Source organism: Geospiza fortis, unplaced genomic scaffold (assembly GCF_000277835.1).
Source record: "Geospiza fortis unplaced genomic scaffold, GeoFor_1.0 scaffold100, whole genome shotgun sequence".
NCBI classification, from domain to species: Eukaryota; Metazoa; Chordata; class Aves; order Passeriformes; family Thraupidae; genus Geospiza; species Geospiza fortis.
In genome coordinates this window covers 3,622,612-3,643,846 of record NW_005054350.1, presented here as the reverse complement: position 1 = coordinate 3,643,846, position 21,235 = coordinate 3,622,612, and the positions used below count along the sequence as shown (strand labels likewise).

The 21,235-nt window shown below is 37.3% G+C and overlaps 1 protein-coding gene across 1 annotated transcript in view; it reads right to left on the bottom strand.

Moving 5' to 3' along the window:
• The window catches only part of SPIRE1 (spire type actin nucleation factor 1), a 109,898-nt gene extending 90,138 nt beyond the window's left edge, over positions 1 to 19,760 (bottom strand). The window contains exon 1 of the mRNA XM_031058866.1: positions 19,729 to 19,760. Within this exon, the coding sequence (XP_030914726.1) occupies positions 19,729 to 19,734 (6 nt within the window). The 5' untranslated portion in view covers positions 19,735 to 19,760. The remainder of the gene's footprint in view (positions 1 to 19,728) is intronic.
• Between the last annotated feature and the right edge of the window lie 1,475 nt (positions 19,761 to 21,235).

The following is a 21,235-nucleotide window of genomic DNA, read 5'->3' as shown; positions in this document are numbered from 1 at the left end:
CAAACCCCAGGAATCCTAAAAGGTTTGGGGCTTTAGGGAAGTAATTAAAGAATTCAAACTCAAGAATTTCTGTGGGGGAAAAAAATAGTTTTCTAAAGCCTGACCCAATTTTAAATGCTTTGCTTTTATACTACTACTTTGCTTCATTTCAGATTTAGTATTCCCATAGTAATCATTATGTAACTTCTACTTTAACAGCTGCAGATTTTCTAGGGAGGTTTAGGATACACAGGCTCTATATACATTTTACACCAGTATTATAAGTTCTGGGGAGGAAAATAAAAAAGAAGGAAAAAGCCAAACTCACACTATCCCACTGTCAACATTCTCACTACCAGAAACATTAAGGCAGTTTTAAACAGCCATCACATCCTACCCAAAATGAACAGATTTAGTAGCCATTACCACTATAATACATTCCCAGTAAGTAACTAAGCAAAGCCAAAACATTCAGTATTACAAAAACCAGGCTTGCTGCACCTTGTCTTTCAAGCAATTTAAAAATTCAAACTTTCAAGCAATTTACCTAATGTTGCATACAAAAAAAAAGGCAGAAATTGAAAGAGAAATACACTATTCTTCCAAAACCATTAATCATTCCAGTTTTTACGTTAAACCTCTGCTAAACTTAATCTTAGCTGGTTTTTAACTTCAATGTTTTCTAAGATAGAGACCAGGTAGCTCTTTATAGTATCCAAAGAATTTCAAGAACTAGAAAAATATTATCAACAGGATAGAGTATTTACAGCTGAGGTGGTTGATCTATTGCATTACGTTTACCCAAAGGCATGAAAAGCACCACCTAGAAAGCAAAAGATAAGGATTCACATTCCTTATTACTGCTCTTTTTTAAAATTTATTTTTAACTATGAGCATTAATCTTCTTCCTTGGTAGGAAGAGCAAGAACAAAGAGGAGCTGCACAGGAATAAACAAGCAAGCCAACAGGAAAAAACAAGCAAATCAACACTTTTCTATAAAGAAACCATTTAGTGGGTGAAAGGTGATGGCAAAAATTACACTGACTTTTTTTTCCTGCTTCTATGTAGAAGGGAGAATTAAACAAGATTTTAAAAAGTCCCTTCTATCTACATGTTTATGATTCTGTGCTTAGTAGAGCTTCAGGCAGTTATAATGACCAAAGTCTCCACACTGAGTATGCAAGATGTCATGAGACCTAAGAAATAGAATGTTTCTATTGTTCTGATGAGACAGCAATATTCTAAAAAATATTTCTGCCACTCCCCCTAAAATGCAGACAAAATTTATTTATAATAGGACATAATTCTCTTAAAAGTTTATTTATCTTGAAGAATTTCCGGTGAGACCTGCAGTATGGTGAAATTTCCCATTTTTACATTCTGCTGCTAACAGAAGAAAAAGAAGCTTCTTGCTTGGTGTGACAATTTTTGACTTATAAGATACACCATTAGTTTTGGGCATGTCTGTCAGCTCCAGCAGGCTGAAACAGAGAGCCAGGTATTCCATGTGGTTACAAGTCCTAGGTTTTGTATTTTCTGTTGGAAACTGTGGCAGTTGTACTCTTTCAGCAAGACAGAACTCCTGCTCACTGAAACACACTGCAAGACAGTCATTGAACCAAGAGTTAGTTATGTTCCAGACTGAGATTTCAAGCATTATAAAACTAGATATTACTATACACACACACATATATATATATACACACTGCTGTATAGATGCTGTATAGATGGTAGCATGAGATACATAGATTTTAATTCAAAAAAATGTATGTATATTTGAGGCTTTTCTAAGTAGAAGGAACCTCCTTTCTGGAAAAGCTGCATGCTCAAATCCAAAGCATTGCAATCTCTGCTCCACTGCCTTGAAGGCAGCCCAAATACATCAGTCAGCTTAGGATGGAAGGATCTCAACTGCGACTCATTGGCTGGGGAACTTCTGCCTACTCCACATCAATTAGGAAATGATTCAGTTATGGTAAAGAGAGGTACCCCTTGCAAAATAGCTGCTGAAAAAATATCTGTATGTCAGTTCTTACCCTACCCAATCTCCCTGGTTCACAGCTTCAGTCAGTTTGCAATCTGTAGATATCTTGGTCCGAAAAAAAAAATTATTTAATAAATGGATATATTAGATTCTTGTTTTTAATTAAATTTCTGTATTTGCAATATAGCAGCATCTAGTCAGATGAGCCAGAATGGCACAGAGATATGAAAGAGGTGGCATCAGATGACTATGGGATGCTCACTCTGTAGGATTTCTTAAATATAACCACTTGACTATGTAACGGATTCAGCATTTTTCATATTCAGTCTTTTATTCATAGAGCAGCCATAGGTCAGACAGACACTGCCATTTTCTTTGCTGGGCTTTTCCAAAATATTGTCTTAGTAATTTAGAAAAGGAAGATTCCTGATATGCTCTGCTCCCTTACCCCTTTAACAACAGTATCATAAGCAAAGCCATCTGACAGATATTCCTAACTGAAGAGCTCCACAAATACATGAAGTATGTGTTCATTCTTATTGGGGGAGCAATGAAAATGGGCAAAGAACTAATTTGTGTGTTCTGTAGGGTCCAAAGTCAACTCTTGTATTAAAGTACACCTAGTTTTAACTAATACACAAACACTATGGAAGTTACAAAACTGAGGTTTCTTAAAAACAGCTCCCAGTTTACAGGCTGCAAGAGGAGAAAGGACATAGAACTGCCTTTGTTATCCATCCTTGGGAAGGTCAGGCCTTCACTGTTCCTCTTTAAAGCAAGTGAAGCTCCCTCTTTGCATGTAATATCTTCTCTTTGAGAGAAAGGGACACAAAACATATTAGCTTGCTTTTAAAACTGTGTTTACAGTAGTGTGTGGTAGAAACACAGCTAGTGAAAGCAAGTGGAGGGCATTTGGAGTATCAGAGGAGATCTAGTATTTATTGTGTTATTTTTTGTTGGCCTGAAAGTTTAAGCCTGCTCATTTCTGACTCATAAGTAAGAAGACTTTTTTAAAGTAAGTCATAATTTCTCTCCTCAGAAGTTACAGTAAAAATATTTCTTTCTAAATATAATTTGCTATGAAACAATTGAGATGCTTGACTTTCCACAAAGGAATTTCTCTCAATGACAGACAAATCTTTGACCTTCAAGCAAACAGTGATCCCAGTAACAATCTAAATTTAGAGTGTGACTAGCTCACAATGGCCACATAAATCACACATCAAGGGTGGGAAGATGAAAAAAATGGATAGGCCACAGCCACCCAGTTGGCTGGTTGGTGGCTCTTCTATGGATGTTGGCCCTCTCATCATGGCATCTTCAGTGGCCTGGGAGGGGATGCAGATGTAAAATACTGAAACAAACCTGGAATTAATTTCTCAGGCACTGGGGCATGCTGATTCCTGCAGCAGTTAGGGTATGGCAATCACTGGGACAAACACAGGACAACTCCTCAGTACTTACTTTGATACCCCGCTATGATACTCTCAAAAAGGATGAGGCAGTAGAGGTATGTGTTTTCCAGATCATTCATAACTTTACCTAAAAACCTTCTGTATTCTGTGTAAACCTGTACTCACATGCATGTGTTGGCAGCCGGTGCTACAGGGAGAGAAAAGAAGTGCATGCACACCCACCTTCAAAGTTCAGCATTTGTGTGTGTGTATTTTCTGTACTGGTTTTTCATGCTGTGATCAGGGGAAGGAAACATGCTTCCCTGTTCCTGAATGAGTAAAGGAACTCATGTGAGGAAGCATTTAAGGGCAGCCACCTCCGCAAGAGGAGGCAAGTCAGGAGCAGAGGGTGACCACAACAGAGGCAGGGGCAGCGCCCTCACTGACCAGGGATGCAGGCCCATATCCTCAAACAGGAAAAGCAGAGCAGGTCTGGTCAGAGGAGCCAGGGTCAGCCACAGTCCATGATGACCAAAGTCATGCCACAGTGACAAGGCAGGAGGAGGCTGGGCCAGGAGGGCAAGCCAGTGGGTCAGGTCCAGCGAGGGATGTGGCTGGGCACAGAACAAGCTGCAGCATAGCTCAAGAGACAAAATGTGAAGGCTCAGCTTAAATGTTCCTCCTAGAAAGGAGATGGAACGCCTGTAACAAGGCTTCTTCACACCTCTGACACGGCTGTTTCCACAGTCACCTGATCCAAGGCTACTGCGCCACAGAGAACCAGCTTTGGGCATGGGAAACCCATCCCTATACCAGAGGTGTGTGCAGAGGGGCACTGTGCTCTGGTACCAGGAAATACCAAAACACAGGGCAAAAAGTGTGAATTATTCTATTAAACATATGTGGCAGCTATCAGAAAAGAAAGTATTACTCAAAAATCAGGTGTCTGAAGTAAAGAAAAAGTACAATCTAGTGGTCAGACATAACCTAGGATATATAAGACATAACTGAAATATATATGGACTTGGAAAGTTCACTTGTGAGAAAGCTGCATCAGATTCGTAATTAATTCTGAGTTTTTCTAACCTATGAGACAAAATAATAGTGATGTACTTCAGGAAAAGAGAAACTTAATCCTACAGAATAAAGATTTGGCAATTTGCTCATTACACTTGTTTCATAGCTGTCCATGAGACTACTCACAAGCCTACATTGTTCTTTTTTGTTCTGTTCATTTTTTAATTAAATGAAGTCTATTGTATTTGGGAATATCCTGGAAAATGTTTGTGATCAAGTCATTGATGGGTTTGTGGGAGCAAACAATGGCCTTTTTAATCCAATATTGTTTATGAAACTAACACCAATTAGGTCCATCAACAGTAACAAATAAACAAGACCTGCCTTTAAAAGAAATTACACCAACTATTGCAGAAAATACTGAACATGAACATCCATGTGATTTTTACATCCACAAACCAGTCTTGGTTTCATGTGACTGTGATTCCTGCAGTGGCAGACTCATTTTGGGTGGCACAATCCTCCCCAGTGCACACAGGGGGGCTGCAGCAGCAGGATCCTCCTCCCATTTGTCCTTTGTAAGGACTCTGGATCTCTTAGAGACACTAATCTGGTTTAGCCAATGTGATGGCTCATTCCCCCTAGCCACCTGAGCATCCTACACGCCCAGTGACACTCTGTGAGTCAGCTGGCATTCTGAGAGGCTAGGGCAGCAATTCCACCCCCTCCCTGAAACCTCCCTGTGCTGTCTCTGACACCTCATCTCCCTACGCAAGGGCAGCATGGGTGTTCCAAGCTATTTAAATATTTTAGGACTCCCATGTGTTAGACTCCCTTTCTCTCCTCTCTGAACCTGGAAAACAACCAAACTTTCTTTCCATCAAACACTTGAAGAGGCTAATGCACAGTTAAAATAACCCTGACTCAGAGCATTTAAGGAGCAATAAAGAGGACTGATTTACACACAGGGATTTAATCTTTTTTACATAAATTACTTCATTATGACAAATGAGCAAACCACCAGTGTTCCAAACAGCATATGTTTAGGCTGGTTTAGCAAAATGAGCAACTACGAAAACATTACTAATATCTGGGAAATACTTGCTTATCTTGAAGCCTTCTTATTTTAAACCAGAATTATTTGTATAGGCATATATATGAGCAAAAGGTTTATAGCATGTTACTTGTTGTTAGGCAGCTGCATTTCTATAAGAAACATTAAATAATCTCAGGTATATAAAATCCATACAAATAATCCCTGTCAAAGATCTATCTAAATTTGAGACATCCAGGTGGGAAGAAAAAAAGGATGTATACAACCAAGGCAGAAAGACCTAGGATATACAAAGAGCTCTTAGTTTATGTAGAAACTGGGCTCTCATGTTTGGAAAACATTTCATCACTGGTGTCACTGCAGGTAAACAGTGATACAATCTAAATCAGAAAATGAAATACATCCAACTACCTAATAACAATGACAGCCTAACAGTCGTTTTAAGATCATTTAATAACATTTGAAAATGGCTACATTATGGTAGCCATTGGGTGTTGGGTATTTTAAACATTACAATCCATAAGACTCATTAAGTAACAACAAACTTTATGTAAGTAACATTAGGTTCAGTGAACTGAAGTTTCTTCTAAAACTTGTGATCAGTCACAAGGTTCTATGACTCTTGAAATCATAATTTCACTTAAAGGGGAATTGTTTCATCCCACCCCAGACATTTACATATTCAAAATGAGCACATATCTGCTTACCATACCTACTTAACAAAAAGCTGCCAAGCCTCACTTCATTTTTTCTTTGTGCAACCCACAGTAATTCCTGATGTTGTTTTACATGCCTGCAAAGCAAGCACTACCATACTGCTCCTCACTGGAAACACCAATGTGTCCACTCTGCTTTCTTTTGTGTGCTATTTCACCACGACAAAAATAAATATAAATAAATACATACAATGACTCCTATGTGGTTTTGCTTCCTATGCATGATAAAATATGAGCTTTGTATCCAGAAAATAATAATAATAATGCAAAGTTTAAATAAGATCACTGATTGTCTCTAGCTTCAACAATACTCCAAGATGGAGCTCATGCCTTTGTCTTTCATGTTGTGCTGCCACATTAATGCTCTGCTCTGAGCACCAACCTCCATGCCCTCAGTATTTCTCAACCTGCAATTCCAAACAAGTGGTGGTAGATTAAAGACAAGACAGAAAGAATGTGTTCATACCCATGAATTACATTTTCAAGTAACTACATCTACCACTAAGAAGTTGTTTTTCTATGTTTGGGTGGGTGGCTCTCTGCATGTGTTCTCCACAGGAGAAGGGTGGTGAAAGAGGAACAGATTTCCTGAAGAGGTTGTGGGATGTCCAACCCTGAATGCAGCTAGGCAAGGTCCTTATCAACCACATTTAACTTGAAGTTGGTATTGTCCTCAGCATGTTGGTCATCCACCCCAGATGACCAGAGGTCACTTCAAATGTCCTTTCTAAATATATCATTCTGTGATTCCATAACATTGTGACTTTGGCTGATTTCAATCCCTGACTCACAAACAATACACAGGCATTAAAATGCAGAGGCCTTCATGCATGCAAGGACCCAGAGCCCTGCAGAGCCCCAGGCAAATCCCACTGCTGCCAGAGTCATCAGCAATGCCACAGTTGATGAAACTGCAGAGATCCTGATGCCCACACTGAAGAAGTCAGTGCTGGAAACCTTCCCAGCATCAACTCTTAATGCAGCTAAGGCTCATGAAATAAATGGCAATCAGCAATGCCAACACAACCACAGCTAATAGAATCTGTCTTGGCACAACACATTAGCCATGTCAAAAGGATTTGAGTAGCGATAGGCAAACCCCAGTCACTCACTCCACAGTGGAGACAAAAAATCTGAGAGACAATATAAAGGGCTCAGACCCATGAATGTTAAAAGACAACTTTTCACATTCAGAGCAAGTTGTGAAACTCATAAATTTTATGTATACACAAGAAAAACACAAATTGTCTGTATAGGGACAGTTGTCATATGTCTTCATATGTCTTCAATGTCTTCTCATAAATAACATTGTGATTAACAGGAAAACCAACTTCACTGAAAGAAACACAAGTGAATATGGCCAAAGGTACAAATTCAGTAAGATGTTGCATCGTTCAGTCCCATGATACAAGAATCAGATTGTTTAGAATCTTATGACCTAGGAGTATTCTCTGCAGGCTGGAAAAGGACAATGCCTGTTTTTCTTGACCCTAGAAATTCTGCAAGACATTCTTAAGTCAGCCACTGTAATGGAAGAAGCTGTGGAAATCAGAGACTTTGTGCAGTAGTTACATCTCTAAGATGGACTGTGGCAGCAGGAGTTATTCCCCCACTTCAGTATCAAGAGGACACAGTGCCCACGAGACTGCTGGAGGTCAGAGGCCAAGAACAAGTGACAGGCCCAAGGTGGAAAGGGAGATACAGCACCTGTAAGAGTCAGCTGTGCATTCAGAATCCTGACTCTCTGCAGCTGTAGGTGATGTCAGAAGGTGCCGTGGCAGCACCTGCGAGGTTTAGGACAAATAGAATTTAGCAGGATTTGTGGCTGAGGACAACTGTTTGCTGAATCCATTCATATCAGATTCTTTTGCTCAGAGATTTTTAGCTCAGGATACCCTCATAAAATCTGCAGATGAAATCCTGCACTATGATGCTCAGCACTCCTGCCATCTGCAGCCCCTGGGGCCATGGCAGAACTGGGTTAAAACAATGGAATTAGCCTGGAACACAAATAGGGCCAAGATGGTTTAAACAGCCACCCATCCCCTTTACAAGGAAGGGTTCTGCAGATGTGGGCTTTGCTTTGCTCCCTCTTTGTGGGATCTGAATCCACTGACAGCTCTACACTTAGGAACTGGAACTCTCTGGAGCAGCAGAGATACTCCACGTGTGAGTGGATGACAAGAAGAATGCTTTGAGGAGTCTGTTCTCTGGAGGCAGATTGCAGCAATTTAAAAGAAATTAAAAAAAAAAACAAAACAAAAAGGGGCAGATTGAGATCCTCATTCATGGAGGAGCTAGAGAGATGTGGCACTAAGAGGTGACAAGCAAAGTAATTAGAAAATAATTATTTTAAGAGAGAAAGGGATGTAAAAGAGTAGAAGTGAGTCAAGATAATTTCAACAAAAAAGTAATATATAGTTCCTGTTGTACTGGGTGACTGACAGGGACAGGCATGCTCCTAACAAGACATTAGCAAGATCTTAACTAGATCTTGGCTCCTGCAGCCATTAAACAGGGGGAAAACCAACACTTTTCTATCTTCTATTCAGAAAGCTTTTTGAAAACTTGCTTTCACTGTCACTTTATAAAACCTGTAATAGGCCATGTCAAACAAAAACCCCAGTGTCACACAAATTCAATCAGTGGTAAACAACCACACAACAAAAATACAAATGCAGTTGTCTGATGATCCATGTTCAAATTTCCATGCCAGGAAATGCAAACCATTGTACATGTGTATCTGCTGCAGTGCCCACTGTCTGCTAAAATCCATTTATCTAGATATTCACACAGACATAAGATTGAAGAAACAAGATCTCCATACAAGCCATCTTTTCCAAAAACAAAAGGACAAACCACTGACAGGAAAGTGCATGGAATCTTATTAGTCTGACACTTTGTGTTTCCATATGACATTTCAAATGCTAGAACAACACAAACATGCTGTTTTACACTATACATTCACAGTGAGGTTCAGGCTAGATTTAATGATTATATATTTGCTCATGATACAAGTGCAAGAAAAAAATGATACCAGTCCTCTCAAGCAGATTTTGTGAAATGAAATTCTCTTTTCAGGACCCCAAGCTTGCTCACTTCTAACAGAATATTTTGTTCAAACTCTTTGTCCTACTAATTACTATTATAGTAATACCACACAGCAAAGCCAAATATTATTTAATCCACATTTAAATGACAATAGGCCTCATTTGTTTCACTGCCTTTCCAAACACTGCAGAAAAGAAGTTTCCTTATTTTGTATTAGTTCGTGATGCTTCTATCCTTTATTACTGGAATAATTTCCCTTTATTCACACTTAAATATGACTCCTACTTCAACTTCCCCATGTTTGCTTTTTTCCTTCTATGAAACTGTTCATTTTTATCTTTTCCAAACATTATATATCTCTTTCGAAATGCTTTCTCTGACTGAAATGTATACAAGAAATTTAGAGGTAAGCTTGTCTTCTGTGTAGGAACAAAGCTCAGTTTATCTATTTTCAGAAAAGGAACAACAGAAAGTAAAGTTTGATTTTGTATTAGGATGGCAACATCTACATGAATAAACCTGAAAGATAAGAAATTTATTTTTAAAGAGAATAGGCTACTACTTCTATAGAATTTCAAAGTATTTAAGAAGTTGACATAAGAAATAAAGAATAGTCTAGCCCTGAAAGTAAATTCCTAGTTATCTTGATGAAATGTCTCTCCAGGGAATTAGTAATTTCTTGGCAGTAAAGTAATGGGCTTGTTATTTTGGGTAGTTTTTTAAATCTGAAGGAAGATCTTGGGGTTTGTGATTAAGGCTTAAACAATCTAGATTCTATGCTGGCTCCACTATGCAGTCCAAATGTCACACCAGGCAATCTGCCTGATGTCTTCAAACTTCAGTTTTCCTTCTCTAAAATGAGAATGTTTATTTTCTCCCACCAAAATATTCATCTAGTCTGCTTTGATGTCCATATAATTAAGTCACGGAGGCAACTCATGCAACCAAAAGTTCATCATACACTCTCTTACTCCTGGTCTGGGTTTTCAACTGTGAAGTCTGCTACTACATCTGTGTATATAACAAGCATAACAAGACATAGAAATCATCTGAAGGATCTGAGAGCTGCAGCCAGGAAACACTCCAGAAAGCTAGGAGTCAAGGGATAAGAGATCTTAACTTTTAAACAAACATTTTCCTTCTGTAAGAAAATGAAGTACTTAAAATTGAAAAATAATTTTGCTATAATGTCTCTAAATAAGTGGCGAAACTCTCCCCATCACAATGGGATGTTTTTCTTCCTTTGTCTCATATAACAATCCTTACATATGTTTTTCAGATAAACTTTTTATTTCTCATCTAGCAATGAATCCAAAACATGAAAAACAAAAAGTATTCCAACACATTTTCCCAGTGCCAATGGTTCAAACATTACAGGCATAACTATGAAGCTGACTCTCCACAAACACGCAGTGTTACTGTTCAAACGCCCTTTATGCTGTGTAATGGAAGCACCAGACTCTGCATAAAGAAAGCCAGGTTCAGGTTCAGCACTAGCTCTCTTTATCAGATAGAAATGACAGCTCACAAAATTTTGAAACTGGCAGAATTTTGAAGAAAAATTCACTATAAGAAAAAATTTGTGCATTATATAAAATCAAAAGTCCTTGAGTACATTCAGTTGGTCCATGAAAGCTAAAACTATTATGATAAAGTAAAGCTGGATGTTATTATTCTGGCCAACAAAGTTCATTAAGGACATTATTTCTGTCATTGTACAGACAGATAAAAAAGAAAGAAGAAAAGGGAAAATAATGATTTTTCTACATGCCTTACTAGTTGTAGATTTAAAACTAATTCCAACACCAGCAATACAAAATTATAAAGAACAGCTCTTTGGAAAATTACAAGGCAAAAAGGTGGCCAAGGACCAGAGACCACAATTACTTGACTATTTTCATGAAGTCTCAACAGTATGTATTTTCTCCATGCCCAGTGGCATGAAACATTTCAGGAAGACTTAGGAATTGCATGGAGCTTTCACTCTGAGAATATAGATGAAATATCCAAATATTCAAGGACAGGCAAAATGCTTAGAAAAACAAGGTAATTTGAGATGTTACAGAGTATATTCAAAAGTCAGTGTTGATTCCCAATCACCAAGTAGCGAAGGAGTTTGAAATATGTAGTTGAAGGATACATGAATGTTTTTCTCATCTATGCTCCCTGAAGCATGTGTAAGAGCTTCCCTTCAAAGCAAACAATGCATGGCACATCTCCCTAACAAACAGACCAGATGGAGCAACTTGTTTACTATGCAGTGAGTGCTTGCTTCAGATCTACAACAGCAGAAAGAAGATAGCCTGAATGTGTAGGTCACAGGTGAAGCAAAAAGCAACATATGGCAATCCCAAAACCACAAGGCAGCCGGAGGAGAGTCTTTCAAAAAACTTTGAAGAAATAATTCCCATCATTGCTCAGAAAGGAGTAGGTGGCAGGCAGTTTGCATTAGCCAAGACAACCCAATACAAAAAACAAAAAGCCTGCTTGGCAACAGAGAAGAGAGGGGTGCTTTTAGCAGACAGTAATTAAGGATTTGGCAAGCATCTGGAGGAAAGGAAAGGGTGCAAGTCGAAGATAACTCCAGTATCATTGGTCCAGATAACAGAGGAAGATAACAACACAAAGAGAAATACACAGCAGAAAAATAATGAATTCAGATAGCAGTACATCATCCACTAGGACCAAGAGAAGAAACAAGCAGAAGAGCAGAGATCTGTGAAAACACACATTTGGAGCTGAGAGTCATCTCAGCAACACTGAGAATCATAAAATATTGTGCAGAGGCAGTAACACACACCTGCAAAAGCAGATGATTAACTTTTTGGTTAAGGAGAAACAGAAAAAAAGGAAGTTAATGAATGAACAGTAAAAGATTTTGGAAGAAAGCAGGAGAGGGACACTTGGAAGCAAAGGTACAATACAGGTGAGAAACTGTGACTTGAGACATGGACAAGGACGTTTCAGGCTTAGGGTCTAACAGGTGGAAGAGAAACACTTGTCAATTTAACAGAGTACCTCTACTTTCTTAAATGAAGCAGGAGTAAATCTACTAAGTGTGAACAGCTTGCCTTGTCCTAGTTAATTATTTAACCTTTACTTCTTGCTAAGGGTGAAGTACTAAAAGCATTACAGGTGCTTCATAATAGCCACTGGTTAATAGAAGAAAGGGACGTGACGAAATACACATTTAGAATTTAGTCTAATTTTATCTGTGTGTTTAATTCACCCTCTGTATTTCCTTTTGGTAAATAAAAGAATTTTGTTTCACCTGCTACAACTCACAGCAACACTAAAGGCTAATCCAACAGTTCAGCATGGAACATCTTTCTTTCCTTCACACTATTAAGAAGAAAACTTGGAGCTTGCTTTGTCTTCCCATGATTGACATTACAGACATGTAACTGGCAGACAAAATCAAACAGCTTAAGATGAAAATAGTCGCACTGGTAGGTCATGGGGAGCACAGAAACTTACCAGTTGCTACAAAGTTCACTCTGGAACAAAAGCTCAAATGAATTGCACTGTGTCGAGTCAAACAAAAGAAAGTACCAAACTAACAAAACCCCCTTTTGCCTCAGTGAGCCCCAAGACCAAGTCAGGATCCTCTGTGCCAAAGAAAGCATGCAGTGCTGCACACTCTCACGACTCGACTGCAAATCTTGCTTTGTTCAATGCCTCAACTTCTCAGGTCAAGAGATTTCGATAAAAAGCTACATGATAAATGTCCATGTGAAGAAAAACATTTAGTCATAGAAGCGCAAAGAAAAAAATTGAGTTATTTGGGTATGTATGAACTAAAACCTAGAAACTAATAAAAAAAACCCCCATGTTACTTTCAACAGATTGTTTTCTGCTGATCTCACTGCATGAAAGAATAAGCCTTATGGTATTTGAATGCTTGAAGACAAGTGTTACAGGGAATTTCTGAAGCAACCACCATGACTTCTCCTGTTATTGACCTACTGAAAATGCATATCTTACTAAAATTCCAATTAAGCTTTACTCTTAGTATTTTCCCTAAGAAACCGTTAGAAATCCTGTGAGGGACACCACATTTCTCCTCCCTTCTCTTGCAATAAATGAAGCTTCTTCATGTTCATAAGCACAGGACAGCAGTTCTTCTTGCTTCCAGCAGAGAGACAAAATAACAGAAGGCAGCAAGAGATATTGAAGACCAAATAAAGATTAACAGCACTGTCTATTTGTTCATTAAAAATTCCATGTGTTCATCTGCATTAGGTCAGCTAAAGCTGCATTTTAAAAAAAGCCTTTCATAAGGATTTGTTATTTTCTTAAGTATAAATTGCTAAAGGTCTAATACATGTGAAGTATAAAGTGACTAACAAGAATTTAAATGTTAAAACATTATATACTTCATACAAGAATTGTTTAGATGAACTAGATCAATATTTCTAAGTGCATTCAAAGAAGGAATGTTAGAATGACTCAATGTTAATAAGTTATCAGTTGAAAGAAGAGCACAGGTGTATTTAACAAAGCAGCTGGGAGCACTATGGATTCACCTTATTCATAAACAACTATTTGTCTCACTTTTAATCTCTTCACATTTTGAAAACAACTGTCTTTCAATCCTTACCACATGTTCTTAATGCCTAAACTTAAAACAACATTTGCTTTTAAATTGGGAAACCGGTGCCTGGTAACTGAACTGCTGAAGTGAAATAAAGTGTTTAGCTCCATTGAGGTCCTATCTTCTTTGACCACTGACCAAATTCAAAACTGATTAACAAGCAATTAGCCATGTTAAAATTAGCCATGGCCAGTAATGCAGGTTATTGTTGAAATAATGCTGCTTAGATTTCAAGGAACTTTATGTTAGAGAGCCTCTAAACCCAGTCACACAGAAATGTTAACAAATTAGACATCAGTAGAAACACACGGACACAAAAGGTCTGCTTGAACAACTTTCTCTCTTAAGATTAAAACTGTAACATTTAAAAAAAACAAAAAAACCCCAGTATTCTTAATGAAACATCATGAATCTCTACTTCAGTCAAAGGAAGTTATTCATGTCCTACAACATCAAAAGTAGAATATGGAAGAAAAAATGCAGCACAAAATGAATGCAATATTATGTTAATATACTTAACAAGCCCACTAAAGTGCTCCTTGCTCATCTGAAAAAAACCCCGAAAATTCGCTAAAGTCTCATTTTCCTTGGCTTTCAAAATATCAAATACCAAACTGAACCGATTCAGTATTCCTAAATTTATCACTGCAAGTAAGCCCTGTGCAGACTGAAGTGGTGCAGGGAAAGAAGAGATGTAAACAACAGGAAATCTTCAGAGACTGAACTGCTTTAATCTGTCATTTGACCTACATTTTACATATTTTTTTCTCATCACTGTGTATCTCCTGCACTTCCTATATTGTGGGTGTTGAACTTCTGAGTGAATAGAGACATTCAGGAATAGGGGTTGAGTTGGAGTTTGTCCCCTGCAGATCCAAAAGCTAAAGCTATCAGGTCAAACTTATCACTGAAACTGAACTTACTGAACCCCAGGGTGTATTTTACCTCAGTTTCAGCATTGCTCTAGGCAAAGTCCTTCAAGCAATAACAAAGAACCCCCACCATGCAACCACACTATTATCCTCTTTTATTCATCCACAGAATGCTCCTTATGTTATTGTGCTTTGACTATTAACTTTTTGGAAATTAGCAGAGGTAGGAAAACACAGCATCTCTAACACAAAAATTAAGTATCAGAGCTCATAGGAAAATGTTAATAATCTCAGAAGGCTTCAAGAGATTTAGCAGGAAAAAAAAGGTATGAGACAGCATTGCTATTTCATACTGATACTCTAAACTTGTCTTTTATTATACAGAACAACAAAGAAGGACAACACAAAGGGCTGTTAAATTGTCGGTATGCAAACATCTAAAGCTTGATTTTTTCTTCCAATTTGAATGAGTAATCAAATTAGTCTCTTGGTCAGAACAGACAGGCAAACACATCCACCAGCACTGGTTTACTCAAAAAATAGCACCTTAAAGCTAATTGATATGATAGCTATCAATGAGTACATATGATTGCTGCCATAGGTGTGCTAGCATGCTTCTGATTACATGGATATCTTCTCAAGCACAATTTAATATAATTTATATAGAAAGGCTTCTGTAAAAATTATCTTACTCTTCCAATACTCTGAGCCCTGTTTCAGATTCATACCATCTATAGTTGCAGACTTTTCTATCTCATCCCACCAAAAAAAGGGAATTCTGTAGTTACTAAAAGCCAAAAAAAAAAAAAAAAACAGAGGAAAAAAAACCACCAAAACCAAGAAAACCCCCAAAATATCAAATAAACACCAACACCACTTCATGCTCTATGCTCTATTATTTGTGTTTTTTGCAGACAAAAGGTTCCCTGGAAGGGCCCAAGTTACTGTAAGACCTAGTTTTCCACCAGCCATTATCTCAAATTGTCAGAAGACCAAAGGCTGAAACTGCCTCTGGACTCTTCCCCAGTTGATTGAAAGGTTTATCAGTGGTATCACTGGAATGGAGATTCCATCATAAATCCTGTGTGACTTCAGGATGTGTAGATTAATAAAGGTACATCATATACTGCAAAATTACAAAGCCTTTACAAGGAACAGCCAAATTCTCTTCAAGAACTCTGGACAGATGGCAGGATTTGACTATCACTAAATCAGCTTAGTCAAATACATTATTAGTTCTCCAGCCCAATATTTGCTGTGTATTCCCAATGAAACTGCTGAATGAAAAATGCAATGTGTCAAGCTTATAGCAAGTAAAAATCAGAAATCTATTTTTCTCCAAGATAAATCTCCTCCTGATGTGCTAGAAACTTATACAAATTACAAAAAGGCAAAGCTCCTCTTGAAAAAGTAGCTCATTACAAAACACTAAAGGTCAAAACCTAAACTCTGGTTTTTTGTGTGTTTGCTATTTAATTAAGTGTCTGTTAAGCTGCTTCTTTGCAACTATGGAGTATTTCAGGAAAATCTGGAGGTCAGACTGATTGCCAGAGAACCCCCACATCAATGAACAAGCATAATGGACTTTCAGGTATCTAAAATAACAGGTCCCTCAAAGGCTGGAGTGCAGCTTCTCTGCGAGATAGATAATTCCATCAGCAAGGGATGAGTGCTTCACTTATCAGAACTGCCACATAATGCTCAAGCACAAATTAATGCTTGCAAGAAAAGATGCATGATTCTGCTTTGGCTTCTAGAAGGCAATTCAGAGCTCTTGTTAATTTTCCTCTTAAAAGCACAAGGAATCAAAAGCTTTCACAGAATTACCAGATTTGTAACCAAGCATTCACAGAGAATTTTTTTTTTTCAGGACATAATGAAAACTTTTTTTGATGGAAGTCACATGCATTCATATTTTACTAAAAGAAATTATTCTCAAACATTTTTGCCTGTCCTCTGTGCAGTGACATTTCTTCTCCCTTGTAACCATAAGGTTAATGCTCAGGAAGGAGAACAAAGTGACTATTACTGTGCATGACAAGGATTGTTTGCTGCAGCAATTACTCTTCAATCAGAATGTTACTTTTGTTTATACTCAACAAGGATAAAAATATGAACCGTAGATATTACCATATGCTAAATACACATTTTACACTGCTTGAATTGTGAGCAGGCAACACACTTTAATACAGGTGTGGCATGGCTTTTAATGCAAAATTATGACACCTCTTTTGAAATCCTAACATTCTGTGCTATTAAATACCTGTTCTCATTTTCATGTGCATGAGACAGGTGGTTAATTTTATTTGCATCAATACACTGAACTAACAGGTATATTCTCATCTGTATGACAGTGAACGCTGTATTCTTATAAACTGTATATTTATTCCCCTGAATTATTATCTAAAATACAGTCAATGCTTCAAGTTGCCAATGAAAAGGATAAAAAAAATTAGCTCCATAGATAAGTACTGTGATATTCAATATACATTAAGATTTTTAATAGTGATACCGAGAGCACATGAATAGAATTTGCATAGACAGCGCACAGTCTCCACAAAACATTTCTACAATTGATTCCTTCTGTGATTTGACTTGGACTGAATGGTGTTGAGTAATTTATTCACCATTGTTTGGGACAGGCTATTTAATTCCCTTCTGACCCTTAAGCAGCGTGAGAGGTTGCGTGTGTCTCTGTGTTAGCACACGTCCTGGTTAACTGCATTAATCACACACAACAGGCCTGTGCTCACTTAGGTGGGTCTTTTCAAATAGATGGCAATTAAACCCTCCTACATATGAATCACTTCACATTCACAGAATACTTTCTTTGTGAGCACTAAATATTTACAAATGAGGCTGGCATATTTTATATAATTTCACCACCTCGGCTGAGATGACTAAGGAGCGCTATCATTATGTACATAACAGAGTTATAGGCAGGTGCAGATTAAACAAGGTCACCTTATTCCTTACTCCCATCCTCCTGTTATGGCTATGGCACCTGGACTCTGAACTTGACACACCATTCATATTGCTGGCTTGAAATAAAAGGTGTCCTAATTCTGGATAGTTTATGTTTTGTAAAAAAAAGTTATGATTGTCATTCGTTAAGATTTTAAGAAGTTTCCCACATATCCTAGTATGTTCATTTAGGCCACACTCTCTTCCACAGGAATCAGAAAAAGGGAGATGAGCTGTCTCTGCTGAATTCCTAGTTCTGAAAAACACAAACATCATCAACTTCAAGTCTAACGCTGCAACCCCAAAGGAATTTTGGAGGAGAAAAAAGTTACTGACTCCTTCACAGCCTCCTTCAAAATGACAGAGATAAAGAGAAGAGTCAATATGATAATGGTCACAGTGCTGCTTATTAGAGACATTCTAAAGTGAAGCTTCTGTCTCATGGGAAGCTCCAATCTGCTTTTCAACTATTAACAAAAACACTTTTAGAAGATCAAAATTAGAAAACTCTTTTCCTGTGGAAGATGAAATATAGCATATTGAGCTGACTCTTACTAGACATTTTCATTTGAAGCAATAACACTTCTACTTTCCCAAAATTAAGGACTTTATGTTTTGTTATAAACATTTTAACAGTGGTACATTACCCGTGTTTTTATTATTAGGGCCTTTGATTACCTTCCTTTTAAAAACAGAAAGCAAAATTGTAAACATTTACTATGTAAAGCATAAAACACACTAGATTATAATTTGTAAATAAGGCACTAGATTTGTGAACTGAGATTTTGCAAATGCAGGATGCATTTGTTTAAATCAAACCACTCAAAGCAATAAAACATGCCTACTTCCAATTTCTGTACTTCTCTCTGTTATGAATTACTACTTACACTGTATGCTGCAGAAAGAACATTTCTAGTTTTATTATTACTGTTAATAATACTTGAAAACACCTAGATAGCCTTAGCATTTTACCATCTGTAGTTGAATTACCTAGTCTTTCATTTTTTCATTATAGCCAGCCATCATCCTGCACAGTTTATCTATGAATAAATCACTTGGTAACAGTACTTTGTCACCTTCACATATATTATTGATGAGAACACTGACAAGCTGCCAATTAAAGATGCTCCACCGCTTGTCCCATCTCCAGGCTCAGCCTGAGGTACGGATGGAACAGTTGCAGTGAAAACTCAGTTTTACATTTCAAAGAAAGTTCAAAGGCAGTGAAAAAAGGCTGCCCTGCAAAGGACACAGAAATTGTATTTATTGCTGAAAAACTTTATTTAAGTAGACTGTATTATTTACTCTGTATGATAATAAAAATTAGACTATGAGAACAGCATCTTGTTCAGCTAGATGTTCTACTTAGCTTTGCATTCAGTCCTGGATTAAATCTATGAATCTGACATATAAAACAATTACAATACTAATCACAGTTCAGTAACAAATATACAGATTTAAATAATGGTCAAGATATAAATCAAGCAGATTTAAGTGGATTTGTGTTTCTATTGTTACCCCAGCAAGACATACAACAATATTTCTTGGACCCCAAAACATTGCAAAGTGATAAATTAAAGGTCATACCAAAAGTATCTGAAATCAGGATGCTTTTAAATGAACAAGCAACCCTGAGATCATTTGTATTCTCTGCTTCCACCCAAATTCTCAGGTTGTGAAAAATCACCAAGCCATTCCATAAACAACTAAGTATTTATTCCATGACTGATTAGTCCTTTCTAAAGTAAGTGTAACAGAATAATTTATCCAACAGAAATTACCTACATTAAATATTCTTTAAAATACACATATGTTTTTAAGAGATTAATATCAAATGAGATTACACTGGCTGCATCACAAATCTTTAATCGTGGATTTGAAAAACCACACAGCCTTTTTTTTCCTATATTTTTGAACATGAGACTAAATATCCCATGTTAAGACACACTTATCAGCTTCCAGTGAAAGTCATAAATACAATAAACATTACAACTTTGCAATGATAACTCCACACTGTAAGCATACTACATGTACACTATAAGTTAATGAGAAAGAGCTCAGCTAAATCACCACTAAGAGAGAACACCAAATACTTCTCTTACCTCCATTTCTGTGCAGTGTAAACGGCCTGATTTATCTGTAAGAGAAAAAAAAGAGTTTTCAGATAAAGAGACAATGGAAGAACAAAACTAAAAAGTTGAGTCACTTCTCTTTTTTGAGTAATTGTCAAATATTCCTTGTCTTACGTGAATCACACATTTCAATAATGTTTTTATTATATAGGCATCCTGGTATTAACAACAAGAAGGCCCTACCCTGTAAGATTTTTCTTTGGATCCTTTACAATACTGGCTTTTAAAAAGATGTGTCTTTAATGCCTGGCTTCATTATTTAAATTGTATGATTGATGTTTAGCCATGGAGGGAACATGAAAACATGCTGGCTTAAATTAAGCAGGAGCAAATAGTTACTTCAAGAGAATAAGCAGCATTAATTCATAAACTAGGGAAAAGCCACTGTTTCATCTGATACTTCTGGGATTTCAAAGAGTTCAACAGATATATGAAGTTCAAGCAAATTAAAGTAAAAACATTACTATTTTTGTAAGTCCCACTTCTCAATTTTTGCATTTCCTCTAAGCTCAGAAATATCACTTAGAAATTCGCACAATAAAGAAAAATTAAGTTTCTGAACTGTTTCATTAAATTGAAATCTCAGTTTTCTGAAACACAAAATAGTTTTATATCAAAGTGGCTTGACAGCTTAGCAAAAAGAAGACTGAAATTTCACAGTGCATTAGGAAAGCATCATGTCACTACAAGCAGCAGGTTTATCATTTTGTATTAATAATCCTTATCAAAGTAGGGTCAAGGAATCCTGACAGGATGATTTCCTGTTGGAAAAAAATTATTCAAGGAATTTAATTGTTCCACAGAAATCCATCCATGTGAAAGGGGAACTATCCAAAACTTTAATTTCAAAACACACGGATCTAAAATTTTACATTTTTTGTCTTAGCTTTTCAGCTTCATTGCATTCACACAGCTGGTTTAGAATTTGCAGGTTTGGACCCAATAGCATAGAGCCTACAAAATGCATGACAGAATTCTGAGATCTCATGTACTCAAAAACCAGAACAGGATGCATCTGCTTGATTGTGCATGTGTATTCTAAGAGTACATGTTCACGTGATGATTAGGAAGGATTTACTGCAGTAGTTTGGAAAAGCCTGTGATTTGTACCCATAACTGGAAGGACTATTTTATCAGACTGGCTGACAAGCCCAAGGAAGCTCAACCAACTGGCTGGCACAATGCTTGCACAGAGGAGAGATCCCACTGACTTCATATGACAAATGTGGATGGCATGCAAAACACTCAGCTCTGGGAAGAGTCACCTGCACAGAAAAACCTCATTTTTCAAACTGAACTGGTCACCTTCCCTTTGAAACTAAAGGTTAAACACATCCTGAATTAATAGGGAACACTCACCTAACAGAGTGAAAGTTGTTTATTTTCCTTTGGAACTGTTGCCAAAGCAAGCTAATGCTTAGTGCTGGTGTCTGACTTCAAAACCAAGAGCAAAGAGTGACTTTAAAAGGCTTTTGCA